The following is a 15,710-nucleotide window of genomic DNA, read 5'->3' as shown; positions in this document are numbered from 1 at the left end:
GGGAATAACACACGTATCAGATATCTGTGTGAGATATATTTATCCATTACAACCGTTTCGTTGACCCTTGACCGTATTAATCAATTGGTTTGAACGAATTGTCTTGCAATGTGAGAATTTCATTTTGAACAGCACTCTTTGTTCGTCGCACGCAATTTTTGAAAAACAACCCCGCTGCCATATTCGTGAATATTCAATAATTGTTTATGTCGTGGATGGCGTATTCTTTGAGAGCGTGACCTCGATGACATTCCAGAGGAGGCTTGGGTCATTTAGTAAGAATTGCAGTTTATTGTCAGCTATGTTTGCACGCGATTTCTGAAAATTAACCTAGTTCGTCCGATTCACAAATATTCAATAGTTCTTTATGTCATAGATGGCTTCGTTCTTTGATAGCATGACCTCGGTGACATCCGTGAAGAGGTGTGGATCTGTTTTTAAGAATTCCAGTGTTATTGGTAATGTCACATGTGACCAATTGTTGAACAGGGATGTACGCACGCGATGTTTGAAAATCAACTCTTTAAAATGAAATGCTGGGGTGACAAGCTGATTCATTTGCTGCTGGCACTGGCAGCGTTATACGGGATTCGTATCTATCTCACGATACGATAAGATAGCCTTGGAGTCACGCGGTAAATTACTGTTATGTTAAGTCCCAAGTAAATTGGATGATAGTTGGTCTGATCCAAAGCCACTCAACCAGACTTGGTATATAATTCCAGTTGTTTAATTAGACAAATTAAAGTTAAAGCAGAGAATCTAGTTCTAATCTAAATTGTGAAATTTTTCAATGCTCGCATTTTAATTCAAATCTAATTTCTGGTTTGCCGCAGAATGCTACAGGAAAACAGCACAGTGCGAGATAAGCCAAGAAACGTGCTGATGAGAATGAACTCTGATATTTTTGTTATGAAGTGTAGCCTACTTGATTTCTGTTGTTTTTTTCTCATGAGGAATTGAATTTAGTTTCCAAGTTTTTGCGAATTCAGTAAATTCTAATCTAATTCTGAATAAAGTGGAATCTAATTCTAGCATAATTTAGAAGAGCTGGAAATTGACTAGGCATGCAACTTTGTACTTGAATACGAGATGGGCGGCTTTCTTCTGATCATAGGAAAGTGAACGCATACGCCAAATACAGGTTGCACAATTTCGTTGCAGTGACGCTATCGTGGAACTTGCCCGGTACGGTCAACTCAGTATTGGGGCAAAGTTTTTGTTATTATTACGAGACCAATTGCAAAACTGCTGCGAAAATGGTCTGTGTATCATTTTAGATGTAGTTCTGTTCTCGAAAATGGTAACTTCTGCAAATTTACTAAGTAGCAGGACTTAGGTGCTTTTATTTTGTTGACAGAAAGAAAAAAAAGCATGCCATTATAAAGGCAAGCTTATCAATGAGGTAGGATCGGACATTCGCGATCATTGAGTGCTAATAAAATCAGCATGTCAAAAGGCATTTGTACAGGACCGGTGTTGCGTACAACCGAAACTCTGCCACTATAACATAAATATACAATAAATATGTCTTGCAAGTTACAAGTCGCGGCTAACGTATACGGTACCGTCAGGGCCGTAACTACCGCACCCCAAACCCCGCAATTGGGGGAGCGAGCTCTAAGGGGGCCCAAAATTATTTCGTGAATTAGCATGAACTATTGAGTATTTTTTGAAAATTTATGCGTCTTTTTCCAACCGCGCAATTTCAAGTCCCCGTATGTCTTGATTACTGAGCACTCTTCCCCCAAGAAAAAATATACAGGATTTATAGAAATGAGCAAATAGGCGTTGGCCATTACCACGCCACGACGCACCAAGACATATAAAGTCATAGGCCATGTAACATGCGACTCCAAGAAGTGTGCCAAAACGATCGGCAGTGAGAAAACCTTGGCCGTAAAGAACTGCCTTTATGCTGACCGAAAATTTCGTTATATATACAAAATACATACAGCTTTAATTGTCCATGTAGGTGCCTAAATGACTGGCGCCGAATGTTCCTGTCTTGGCAATCTGAACCTCGCAAGACAAATACCATCCCGCAGGAAAAAATTGTATGCCAGTGAAGAAATACCAATCTGAAATCGTGTTATCCTTCATTCAGTTTAGTACGTTTGGACGATTCTATATTTTTTGATGTAGCAGACTGAGGTCACGAAATAACATCATGTAACGAAGTCATATACCGACGGTCTGTCCGCCCGAAGATGTTCAATTATTATTCACGGGCTCTACAGTTCAAAGACACCTCACTCAGCTCTACCGTTGAATCTGATCTTACGTGAGCAGAGAGGACAAGAAATTGATAGCAATATATATATGCAATTCCTTATCTTATTGACCGATTTTATCATGAATTATCGAAAATTTTCGCGCTTCGCACTGGCTCACTAAGCAGTATAGCTATAATTTCGTGGCAAAAGCGAACAACGTAATGAGGGTCAGTCTATCACCCATGGGAAACCGAGATTCAAGTTATTTTTTTTGGGGGGAGGGGGCTGACGAAGTGCTGTTTCGTTCCTGCCAACGGGTATACACTCGGATATGTTAAATTATTATTGAGGGGTCCTACCTTTTCAAACACACCTCACTCAGCTCTACCGGTAAATCAGATGACATGAGCAGAGAGAGGATAAAAAATGATAGCACTATATATGCAATTTCCTAACGTTTTTATTTTTTTTTGGGGGGGGGGGGGCTGACGAAGTGCTGTTACGGCCCTGTGTACCGTAGATATTTTCAGAGACCTAAACGCCAATCAGAAACCGTTCTATGCAATTTGCATGGCACTCAATGAGTATGCTGTAATTTTCTGTGGTCGCACTGCTTATAACTCTTGACTTGAGTGATCTGATAATCACACATGGTGATGCAAACATATTCCAAAGCTATGCTTTCTACTTTTCAAAATCCAGAGTGTATAAAGTGATTATGGCTAAAACCTGTTCGAGAAGAAGCGGACTCTAAAAACAAAATCACCTGAGCAAGTGTTGCAAGTAGGCAGAACCTACTTGAGTAATTCACATAAGTAAAATTACTTCGGTACTGACCACCTCTGGATGTGTTATAGCGATTCACATGTCCCATATAAACCAGCTCAACACTGCGAGCGGTTGGTGATAAGTTTAAGTGATTTGTTTAAGTGAGCACTCGACTATGATTCCACCCAGATCTTGACCAATTCTTTTGAGGTTCAATGTCATATGGGGACCCTTTGACCGACAGTTTTATCCAGGGTCACATTGGATTCGTTGTTGAAGCAGCATGGTCGCTGTCAGCTTACTAATGAGATTTCTCATTTATTTTTCAGCTTCTAACTCCTGAAGTTTTGTGTCGTTTGTAACATCAGATGAATATCATGATTCCGTTCTGGCTGTTTTTATTTGTCCTCGACACATCACCAGCGTGGGCAACAAACACACGAATCTCGCATTTCAAAGGAATTGTCTGCAACCAATGCCAGCAATGGTGTGAGAACACGGATTTGGTCACCGCTGGAAGTACTAGGGTGGGCAAAGCAGGACCGCCTGGTGCTCGGGGTCGCCCTGGTCCGCGTGGCCCGGTAGGTAGACCCGGTGACATCGGACCCCCTGGTGGAATTGGCCCGGTTGGTCCTACAGGCCCCAGAGGACCGGCTGGTAGACCCGGTGACATCGGACCCCCAGGTGGCGTTGGCCCGGTTGGTCCTACAGGCCCACAGCGTGAAATTAACATGACACTCTTCGAGCAGAGCATGGATCGAAAAATCAAAGAAGGTGAGATTTCCATCGCTGTCATTTGTCGAGTGACGTTTGTGAAACGAATTCTATGATTTCTAGCTCTTCTGATATCCAATACCGTGAGTAGTTGTGATTACGCAAAATTGGAATCAGCATTCGCACCTAACGATTCTGGAGGTTTCTTTAAATTGTACATACCAGAGGTCGGGATCAGGAATGTGTTCTGTGACGTAACTGACGAAGGTGGAAAATGGACCGTGAGTTGAATGAGCGATTTTTGTTGAAACCAAGATTTATTTTCGGTGTTCTTAAAGGTTTTCCAGCGAAGAATGAATGGAAACGTTGACTTTTACAGAGGCTGGGATGATTACGTGAATGGATTTGGCGATTTGCAAGGAGATCATTGGTTAGGTATGTGACTGGTTATAGATAACTTACTATCTCAGGAATTGCGCTCTGACATCTATCAGGACTGTCAGGATGAAGAGAACTTTTTTGATATTTAGAACGACTCTCAATTCGAACGAACTTAAATCGAGGCATCGCCGCAGAAATCCTTAGGCTATACGTGATAAGCGTGGATCAATATCACAAATATTATTGCAGAAGAACACATCAAGTTTACGGATTGCCATTTTAACGGGAACGCTGAGATCATGAGCCGAATACGCAATCAGAATAAGTCTGCCAGCACACAAGTACTTTCGTAGCCATTAGCTAGGTGCCACTATCGAACTAATGTCTTACTCCAGTAAGAGTAAGAAGTAATGCTTTTAAACCAGCCGAAAACTACTGGGTTTGAGAAAACCGGGTTTCGCGACTTTCGCTCAATACGCAAAGAATTTGAGCCTTTTTCTGTTACAATATAGAAGAGTCACCCAAAATTTAGATTCATGGAATTCAAAACATAAATCCTACTATTTCATGTTGCTGTGTGGACTAAAACCTTATGCTATATATACTGAACCGAAAATTCGTTTATTTCCCAGCCTGTTCATTAATATAACGCGATTACGTACTCTACGCACCTCTCACGTGTATTCAAGATTCAAAATATAGCGAATGTACCAAATTATCCTGTAACAATCAAAGTCGCCAATCCGGACATTATCGCTCACGTCAAGAACCCCTTGATATTTCGGATAGATTGTCGCAATGAAAACAGTCATGGAAATTCTGTGTCTCGGAAGAACCTACTACTTTTACTTGACAAACGGAAAATAAAGAAAGTTAAGCTGATAATTCACAGAATAGGACGAAGTAAAGTAGCGGGGAGTTACATTCACAAGGGTGAGGGCTGCAAGTAGAGGAAAAGTACTCGAGTACTTCAGAGAAGAAAAAGTACTTGGTTATATGTGACCAACTGAGACGTCTACCAAAGTGTTGAATTGAAGACAGTTCTCATGTTTGTGACTTCTTCCAGGTCTGGAAGCAATGCATCAATTGACCAAGGGAGGGAACACGGAGTTGAAAATCACAATGATCAAGAGAGATGGAATTTATTGGGTTGCTAAATACAGGTGAATATCGATTCTAGTCTTCTTATGAACGGTGTTGCAGTTTGTCGATTTACCTTCGAGATGTTATTTCGTAGATTTGATATAGACAAGACACCACCCTTGATATTTTGGCACACGAAACCAGAACCTACCTCAGGCTTATACCGTGGTCCGCAAATTGTGCACGAAGGAACGTAGGATTTCTGACCGCAATAAAATTCTCAGTTCTGTTTTCGTGTGCCACTGGCACATTTCGCAGTTAGTGTTGGTTTGATTTACCTACTGATACGATATTGATTGACTGTATGATAAAGGCTATGGATGAAGCATGAAGTTATCATTTGACATTTCACAGCTTGTAGCCTACTTTAGCCTGCCGTTGTCGACTGCCCACTCTCTGCTCATTGTGAATCAGAAACAGTCAAGTGAAACAAATGGTTGTCATGGTGTTATGGTCAACATACCTCAACTGAAGCAAGACTGTATGGGCATTGCATGGTCATCGAGAAACGTTACTATCTGAAAGACCATCTCCACGTAAAGTTTGAACTTGTAGGGAAATCTGAAGTCAGTGATTCTCAAACATTTTAGACTTTTTTAGACCCTTTGTGACTCTGAAAAATTCCGCGCACACATCATCGTCATATCACAAAATGCAACCAGAATGCTAACAACCCCAACAAATAGTTTAAGGGCACGGAAGCTCATGACTGCTGATGAGCGTTCTATAATATGAATTCCGGACTATACACAGATCAACAACTATGAATTTGAGGTGAATCGCACGGAGTGCGGAAAGAATTTCTGTGTGAGCGCAGCTTGAAAACTTAGCCGTTTTCAAAGTATGTCAGTCTTGTCAGTGTTTGGGCCATTACACATCAAGGCAATATGCTCATTCATATCAGCTGATTCTCCTTGACGGAATGGTGTTGCCATCGCTACAGCCGTTTTAGCTAGTGACGGATAGCAGAGTTGGATCAATTGTAATTTGTAATTGAGCTGAATGTAATTAAAAAACACCCAACCTTTGAATTCTCGTTGGTAGGGTCAAGCCCGCCTATGACAGCTTACGGATGAAGATCCTTTGGCTAAAACACCAGAATGTCTTGTTTGCTAAATTCCTACCAATATATGAATCTTAAATATATATCATGTCTTAAAATATGAACAAGAACTTTGGTGGATCCATTGCAGAGACTCTGTACTACGCCCTTACGGGCGTAGCTATTAGTTTTTCTCACTATGCTGCCTTCGGCAGATTAACATTTGTGAATAAACTCGGATCACGCTTCTGGATATGATTATGTCTGTGTAATTCTTAGCTTTGTTAAATAACCCCACCACTTGATATTATATAACATCTAATCTGACAGCAACCCTTCTGTATCTTATTCCAGACCCCATTTCCAGCTCCTCTTTATAATTCAGTTATCTTTTATTTTCTTCTATACATTATCCTAACAACCACCCCACGGCAGTGTTGGGATGACTCGAGTCATGACTTGACTCGAGTCAGACTCGAGTCACCTTTTTCGTATGACTTGACTTGACTCGAGTCACTTTGCTAAAATGACTTGACTTGACTTGACTCGGCGTATCAGAATTGTGGATTGACTCGTGACTCGGAGCAAAATTCACGAGTCAATTTCAAGTCATCAAGGAATCGGTGTCGATAAAAATCACTGTATCTTGCTTATGGTCGGATTGCTCGCGAAACGCTCGTGTAACCCGTGAGAGCGACTATAATCATTCAATGATCGTGCGTTTACTGTGCCTTCATTGTTCTTTCACAAATAAATTGTCCACAAATGAAGAGATCGAAACTTATAGCTTACGATGTCGTAAACTAGTATAGTAAAGTAATGTAATGGCAAAATGTATATTTCTGTTTTCTGTTCTTACCTTAACCAAGCCTCTTGTTTTATTGAAATTGAATTGGAATATAGTTTATATTGGCATCAACCATTGGCGCAGGCTCGAATTGTATCATATCAATTTGTAAATGGGTAATGTATTGCATCTTAACAATTCGTTTCTCTATTTTGGCTGGTAAACTGAGGCTATGCAATTACTTACGTAGTCTACCAGTTCTACGTATATGTGAACGATGCAGCGCCTTCTTGGGTGTATATTTAACTCTATATTCGTTCATTGGTTCAGAATCAATGACCACTCAATCTGTATTTCAGGCAGCTAGCAAAATCCAATGACGTAATCATGCCTCATACTTCGAAAAGGCAACTTGACCTGACTTGTGACTTGACTCGTGACTTGACTTGACTTGACTCGAGTCACCTCGAAAAATCGAGTGACATGACTTGACTCGAGTCAACTTCGAAAATCGATTGACTTGACTTGACTCGAGTCAAAATGTGCAATGACTCGTGACTCGAAGGTATTGACGTGATCCCAACACTGCCCCACGGCAATTCAATATACTATGATCAATCCTGATCACGATGTTCGATCGTTGCTCTGTTTGCATAGCTTATGGATTAGGTTATTTAATTCGACCCTGTTATTATATTGCATACGGTATAGTTCAAGTTCTCAAATCTCCACGTTCACTCTGATACATGGATACCGTAATATATTGTTATTCTTGTATTTTATTTTAAACTATACACTATACCCAAATCCTAACCCTTGAAGTTATAATATTATTTCAGTTACTATTACTATACCCTAACTCAGGTATATCACTTTTTGTATTTTCAATTACATGAGCCATAATTACCTAGCATACCAAATACGCATATATTACGTCACAATATGAACTGGACTTGTCGCTAGCGACTGCGACCTGACGACGCGAGGTGCTATGGTAGAGTTGCTTTGGACTGATTTTCAGTGGCGGCTCGTCCTATAGGGCAACTGGGGCATTGCCTAGGCTTACCATACGTCCCGCTTTTAAACGACTTGTCCCGGCGTCCCGCCCAGTCAGCAAAGCGTCCCGCTTTTTAAGGCCGTAAGAAATTTAGGTCAGATTTAGAGCAAATTGCGAGTGATAAGCCGTAAATTAGCACAGAAGCGACGCTCCGGCGGGTTTTTCGGTGATTTCAGCTCTGAGCGAAAAGATGACCTTTTTTTTTTTTTTTTTTTAGTCATCCACCTAGCAATGCGGAGAGAAAAACGGTATTTTGAGCTCTGAGCGGAAAGAAGACCTTTTTTTTTTTTTTTAATCAAAAATTCACCGGTTTTTGAGAATTTTTCTCCGGTTTTGCAAGCCTCAGATTTCGGAAAAAGTGTCCCCCTTTTAGATTTCCAGAATATGGTAAGCCTAGCATTGCCCCACCTAAAATTCTGTTCAATAACAATTCTTTACCATTTATAGATATGCACAATTGCACAGCAATCGATATATACCGAAATCACAGCGAATACCGCATTCTTCTTGTTATTTCGCTGGTAAATGCCCATATATAGCGAAGTCTCTGAGAAAATCTACTTCTCTTCTGTGTTTTCGCTTTGCGAATGCCTAGCCGGGGCATGCCCCGGTAGCGCTCATAACAAGCTTTCACTGTCTATTCTCTCAAAGTCGCGCACAATAAAGAAACGGTGATTTACTCTCTCCTATTCATAAAATTGCCGAGCAACCGGGGCAACATAGGTCTGTTGCCCTTAAGGTGTGATGTAACAATCGTATCTATCTCTGAACTCGGTTACCGTCATATGCGTTTCGTCGACCTTTGCTGGTATAGGTCGATTTTGATGGTGTTTCACACCATGATAATTCTTGAAACTTGGTATGTCATGTCGTGATGGTGGTAGTTAACACTGCCCAAGTTTCAGGGTTTCTACCTAAAGTTTAGGGTAGTAATTCCGTTTCCGGAAGTTGAGTGTGTGCTGATCCGTCATGTATCGCAAACAGATTATATTCAAAAGCCGGTATTGGTATCCATTGATTTTGACGATGTTGCATACCGAGATCGGTCATGACATTGGCACTGTAAGTCTTAATGTTAGTATCGAACGCTGTACCAAGTTTCAAGTTTGTCACTGAACTCTATGTTGGTGGTAATTTCTTTTCCTAAGTCAGGTGAGAGCTGACTCGTCATTTATCGCCAACAGATCTTACGCAAAGCCGGTATTGGTCTCTATTGATTTTAACGATGCTCCTTACCTAGATCTGTCATGAGCTTTTGCACGGTATGTTTTGATTTTAGTATCGAACGCTGTGCCAAGTCTCAAGGTTGACACTCAATGATTATGGCAGTAATTTTGTTATCAAGGTCGAGTATGGTAGAGATGTGCGCTGATCTGACACTTCAGCCTACCCAACGCATTGCGGATTTCACGCAAAAGCCGGTGTATCTGTGCTAACTTTAACTGTGTTCCATACTGAGATAGGTGATGAGATTATGATATCATGAAACAGTTTACTAACATTCTCGGATTTACTTTTACTTTATATTCTCAAATGTCAATTTCACCCCTGTCAAGCGCGATAGCTGGCGACTAGCAGCTAATCACTTGATCAGCCTATTCCTCAGTAAATTTTACGCACAATTCGGTGTTGGTCTATTCGTATTAATTTTGACAGTGTATCATACCGAAAAGTGTCATGAGGCTACTTCTCGATGATGTCATGTAACAGTGTACTAAGTTTACGGCTTTCATCCACGTATTTATTCGGTAATATATTTTCCGAAGGCGATTTCGCAGCAGACATATATACAGCAAGCCGTATGTGTCGTGTTACAGTCTCCAGTTTCAAGGCCAAAATCTCCTATGCTGTACCGAGACCGAATTTCCGAGTTCTTCAGAATGATGTTTTGGATTCAATATGACAGGCCGAATCTATGAAATAAAAATTGCGATGTGTCTGAACTCGTTGACATTTCCAGATAGGCTTTCAAATCTCCTGTAGTTGAAGTCATTTCCATTTCTGCAGATAATTAGTGAGGTCAAGTGCGAACATGAACCGTGTTGAATCTTTGTTCCGTACGCCGTTTACGCAGTTACCACACTTCAAGGCACAGCTCACCGGCAGACCTCTCGTGGCACATACGTTAAAATCACTGTTGTCGGGAAATTCGTTTTACCGTACCATCAAGTTACTTGTTTATGTTGGAAAACGTCATCGTGACGTCATCTTGATAAAAAGTCGCTTGCAGCCCTTGCCCCACCACCCGATATTGTCACGAGCCGCCACTGCTGATTTTATGTTACATGATATCTACCCAAAACACCCAACCTTTGAATTCTTGTCGGTAGGGTCAAGCCCGCTTATGACAGCTTACGGATGAAGATCCTTTGGCTAAAACACCAGAATGTCTTGTTTGCTAAATTCCTACCAATATATATATATATTAAATATCATGTAGATCAGTGGTTCCCAAACTTTTTCGGTGTGAGGGCCAAATTTTGAATTTCAGAGTACGGTCGGGGCCGCACGAATACTACGGCTATGAAACGGACCCAAACAGTCATCATGGCTATTTCGGAGTAGTCTTATTGCCCTGACGAGATTTCAAAACTGTACACCGTTTACCGCTACTTATCTGCTGCATTGGGTGTCCGTTGAGTGAACCAGCTTTTCTCGCATAAACGCGCGAGAAATTTATTTAGTTTCATTACTGAATCGGTCAATATGATCGGGAATTGCATGTATTTCTATTAATTTTCATCCTGTCTCTGTTCACGTAATTTGATTTACCGGTAGAGCTGAGTGAGGTGTGTTTGAAAAGGTATAGGCCCCCTAAATAGTAATTAAACATCTCTGGGGGTATACCTGTTGGCAGGAACGTAACAGCACTTCGTCAGGACCCCGGGCTCCCATAGGGTGATAAACTGACCCCGCATCACGTTGTTCGCTTTTGCCACGAAATTAAAGTTGTACTGTTTAGTGAGACAGCGCGACGCGCGAATATTTCGATAATTCATGATGAAATCGGTGAATAAGATCGGGAATTGCATGGTTGTCCTCTTTACCCACGTAATCAGATTTACCGGTAGTGCTGAGTGAGAGGTGTCTTTGAAACTACAGACCCCGTAAAATTAAACATCTTCGGGTGGGTGGACCCCTAGGTATGACTTCTTTACATGATGTTATTTCGTGACCTCCTGTTGTCTGCTATATCAAAAATATAGAATTGCCTAAACCTACTAAACTGAAAGATCACACGATTTCAGATTGGTATTTCTTCAGTGGCATATAATTTTCTTTCCTGCAGGGTGGTATTTGTCTTGTGAGGTTCAGATTGCCAAGACAAGAACATTCGGCGCCAGTCATTTAGGCGCCTGTATGGACAATTAAAACTATACGTATTTTGTATTATTAACGAAGTTTTTGGTCAGCATAAAAGCAGTCCTTTACGGCCAAGTCTTTCTCGCTGCCGATCGTTCTGACACACTTCTTGGAGTCACATGTTACATGGCCTAAAACTGTACATGTCTTGGTGCGTTGTGATGCGGTAATGGCCAACGCTGATATGCCCATTTCTATAAATCGTTCGTATTTTTTCTTGGGGAAGAGTACCCAATAATCAAGATATGTGGCGAATTGAAAAAGTTGCATAAATTTTTCAAAAATAGTTTAATTTAAAATAATTTATGCTAATTCACGAAATAATTTTGGGCGCCCTTCGAGCTCCGCCCCCCTCAATTGGGGGGTTTGGGGTGCGGCAGTTACGGCCCTGACTATAGGACTACCAATTATGCTGCTTTTAGCCGGCTAAGCAGTATGCATCTCGGCGTATTAAACCGTGAGTCACGTGTTGCAGATCTAGTTGTCATAGGGTTACCATACGTCCTCTTTTAAGATGATTTGTCCTCTTTTTTGATTTTTTTAAAAGTGTCCTCGGAGGACGCCCAAATGTCTTCTATATGAGGATTTTGGTTACATATAGGGCCAAATTCGACTGATATACATTACGTCAGCACTGTAGGACTGCTACGGCGGCTATTTCGGGAGCTGGACCGGAAAGTTGACCTTTTTTTTTTCAGTCAACCACCTGTTAATGTGAAAGAAAAACTCTATTTTCTGGAAGTTGAGCCTCTTTTTCTTTTTCAGTCAAGCGACCACGAAGTAGGAAAAATTACCATTTTTTCAGGATTTTCCTCCGGTTTTGAAAGTTATCAATACCTATTTATATCTATAGCCAGAGGTGATCAAAGTAATCAAGAAAGCTACTCAAGTAGAATTGGAAGTAGCAACGGAAAAATCTACTCAAGTACGAGTAGAAGTACTTTTTCCATAAGCAACCTAAAACTACTTGAAGTAGAATTGACTGACTTTAAATCTACTCAAGTAAGTAAGTAGTTGTAAAAACGATCGTAATTCGTTCGCATTGATTGTAAAAAGCTGCAAATTGAGCTATGCGAAAGGTGCAGAGCTTGATTCATATTGATGCATACCAGAAGCTATCCAATTTTCGACAGCATAAGTGTTCGTACGCATGATGGGATGAACATTATAGTATTGATATGGAAATGCGATACTAATCCTCTGTTTACTCGAACAGCACGTTTTAGAAAATATCATGGTATGGTACCCTCCCACGCCCCTTGGTTTAGTTTAAGAGCAATAAGGAGAAGTTGTATCGGATACGGTGTAAACTTGAGTACAAAATATAGTGGATCGTAAAAATGCCATATTGTGTAGCTTTATTTCCGGAAATTAAAGGCATTAATAGATTTGCTTTTATACTTACTGATGTATGTTCTCCAGACAAAAGTACTGATATCAATTAGAACTCAAAGTAGAATACTGGGAATTGAAAGTGAAATTTATATTATATACTACTTCTAAAAGCAGAAAATGTATTTCATGTCTTTGGTCCAGAAAGTGCGGTGTGAACGGAACCACGCAACCCGCTACCTAAATTATATTCACCGATACTTTCGTGAAATTATAGTGGTCACTCCCTATCCACTGTGCGCGAAGCGCGACAAAAATTCTGGGCTTTACTCAAATTTGCTGAAAAATGTTGATACTCCGTGAAAACAGGCCCGAAATTCCTCAGGCTATCTTCCTGATTGAAGGATTAAACCACTTCTACTTGACAAACTGAAAATAGCGAAAAGTAAGTAAGTAGATCACAAAATATTATGAAGTAGAAGTAGCAAAAATGAATTCTACTTGAGTAATTATTAGAAGTAGAGGGAAACTACTTGAGTACTTCAAAAAAGTAGAAGTATTTCGTTACGGACCACCTCTGTCTATAGCTACTGCTCGTTCAACTGGAAAGTTAGGGAACATTGCATTGAAACAGCAGTGACGTAACGTTAGCAGTCTATACTCAGAACTTTCCTGCAATTCTATAATTAAAAACTACAGAGGCCAAGCCAAGCAAGAGTATTTTACAAATATAAATTTTATTTTTTGTTATAAATCGATTTCTTAATATATTTTGGGGGCCGCAAGAAGGCTATCTGGGGGTCGCATGCGGCCCTCGGGAATCACTGATGTAGATCATGTCTTAAAATATGAACAAGAACTTTGGTGGATCCATTGCGGAAACTCTGTACTACGCCCTTACGGGCGTAGCTTTTAGTTTTTCTCGCTATGCTGCCTCCGGCAGCTTAACATTTGTGAATAAACTTGGATCAAAATCTTCCGTTTTTTAGGTAAAAAATAGCCTTAATCATAAGGTAGCAAGCTCTAATGTGCCTACTCTCCTTGATCGTTTTGAAGCTTATTTTCCAAGACATCAGGCAAAAGCCACAACACAAATATGCGGGTTTTCTCCCGTCGACAACTGGAGCCTCCGTGACCTTTGAGTCATCTCTAAAAACGATCTCTGCCGCATTTTTCACTCGCGACCATTTCTTGACAGAAATGACATATGCCAAGTTGCCTTGTGCAACATGTTTTTCGACTTTTTCTAATTCTATTTCCCAATTCACCTTCTCAGTTCCTTCCGCATCGGTCCCGGCTCCGACAACTACAGACTGCACGTATCCGGATACTCCGAGAATTCAACAACCGACGATGCTCTCAGATATTACGCAAATTGGCAATTCTCAACGAAAGACGTGGATCATGACGTGGCGTCAGGCAGTTGCGCTTCTTACCACGAAGGAGGCTGGTGGTATAGCCAATGCACCGCCAGCAATCTGAACGGGAACTTCCACAAAACAGGCTTCAAGGGAATTTACTGGTATGAGTACTACAACCGCCTGCAATTCTCGGAGATGAAGTTCCGAAAAAGATCATGAAATTGACTTTCGCACTCCTATGACGTCACACTGCAAAAGGGACCAGTCGTCTCGTGGGAGTGTGACGTCACATCGGATCAATTGAACTTCACAGCGCCCTCTCGCGGTGTTCGTTTCGCGACGATTGTCGGGTGGCTCATTCAACTGTGTGTATTGTTTATTGGGGTGCAACTAGAACTAGAACTGCTTAATTTTCAAAATCCGCAAGAACTGGAACTAGAATTAAAACTACTCAAAAACCCGTTAGTTAGTTAACCATTAACTGACTGAATGTTTAGCTTGTACAAGTCTGCTGGCGTCCCTTCAATAATATACACTACGCTATTTATAAGCATCTCGCAGGATGTACCAATTAAAAATGCTTTAACGATCTAGACTTGGCCTGGGTTCATCAGTCCAAGAACGGGAGGCCATGCCTAGTAGCCTAACTGACTTTCTGATATACGTTCTTTCGCCGATATACTCAATACAATACAGTTTATTCGATGTTGATACAGTGAAAGTAGTAAGCGCTCGCTTCCCAGCGGAACTGGTCGGCATAATTGGATTTATTCGCTGTTGCGTGAATCGAAGAGCAAAACATAACTGCTCAGTACTCATACCTCGCTGACATGCTTATCTGGGTCAACTTGGAATAATGAACAACAATAACTTCGCACTTATTAGAAAGTGTAATTCAATCTCTACCAAATAAACAGCATCACACAATGCAAACGAAAATTGTGTGTAATCGCAATATTATTTGCACCCATCCCAGTGGGTGTGAATAAGCCTAATACACCCATACCATACCATCAAAAACACACCCCAAGCATTGGCATTTCGGGTGAATTATCAGTGATTACACCTTTTTTCAGGCACTTATGATAAACAGGCAGGGGTGCGACAAGTGTGCACTGCGCACTGTGCAGTGCATTCTTGTTAAAAATTCAGTCAAATCAATGTGCTGATGATCACTGTATGAGCAGTGAGCACTCGCCTGCTGTGGCAAACTGTAGGTCGTGTAGGACATTGTCTTTGGGGCGGGGGTGAATTATCAATCGAAACGCGTGATTTTGCCCACATTATTGTTGTTCAAGGCTTCTTGGGTAGACCTCCGTCAAATTTGCCTCAAACTTGTATGGTTAAATTTTCCGCTGCTTCGGCTACGCTCCGTTTTCCGCTAATTTAGATTCCGCAGCGAGCAGATAACGTCAGTATCAAAGCCCGCTATGTAATCGATGGTCAAATTTTCCGTCATATTCGCCTCAAACTGGTATGGTTAAATTTTCCGCTGTTTCCGCGGCTTCGGCTGCGCTCCGTTTTCCGCTGATTTGGATTCCGCAGC

At 41.1% G+C, this 15,710-nt stretch overlaps 1 protein-coding gene across 1 annotated transcript; it reads left to right on the top strand.

Annotated features, from left to right (window-relative positions):
* The first annotated feature begins 417 nt into the window (after window positions 1-417).
* On the top strand, window positions 418-14,383 carry LOC145450088 (microfibril-associated glycoprotein 4-like). Its single transcript, XM_080328571.1, has 6 exons — window positions 418-635; window positions 3,314-3,758; window positions 3,822-3,979; window positions 4,037-4,133; window positions 5,146-5,242; window positions 14,080-14,383. Exons 2-6 carry the CDS (start codon window positions 3,353-3,355, stop codon window positions 14,381-14,383), a joined length of 1,062 nt encoding a protein of 353 aa, XP_080184697.1. The 5' UTR covers window positions 418-635; window positions 3,314-3,352.
* Window positions 14,384-15,710: the final 1,327 nt, after the last annotated feature.

The sequence above is a fragment of the Botryllus schlosseri genome, chromosome 11 (genome assembly GCF_051294905.1).
Source record: "Botryllus schlosseri isolate E-star chromosome 11, Bs_hap1, whole genome shotgun sequence".
In the NCBI taxonomy this organism is placed as follows: Eukaryota; Metazoa; Chordata; class Ascidiacea; order Stolidobranchia; family Styelidae; genus Botryllus; species Botryllus schlosseri.
Note: the sequence above shows the minus strand (reverse complement) of the source record. Positions and strands in the feature narration are given on the sequence as shown.

Coding starts and splice junctions, on each gene's coding strand:
- LOC145450088 (XM_080328571.1), top strand. CDS start 3,353: ATGAATATCATGATTCCGTTCTGGCTGTTTTTATTTGTCCTCGACACA. Junction 3,980..4,036: donor ACGAAGGTGGAAAATGGACC/GTGAGTTGAATG, acceptor GTGTTCTTAAAG/GTTTTCCAGCGAAGAATGAA. Junction 5,243..14,079: donor TATTGGGTTGCTAAATACAG/GTGAATATCGAT, acceptor TCACCTTCTCAG/TTCCTTCCGCATCGGTCCCG.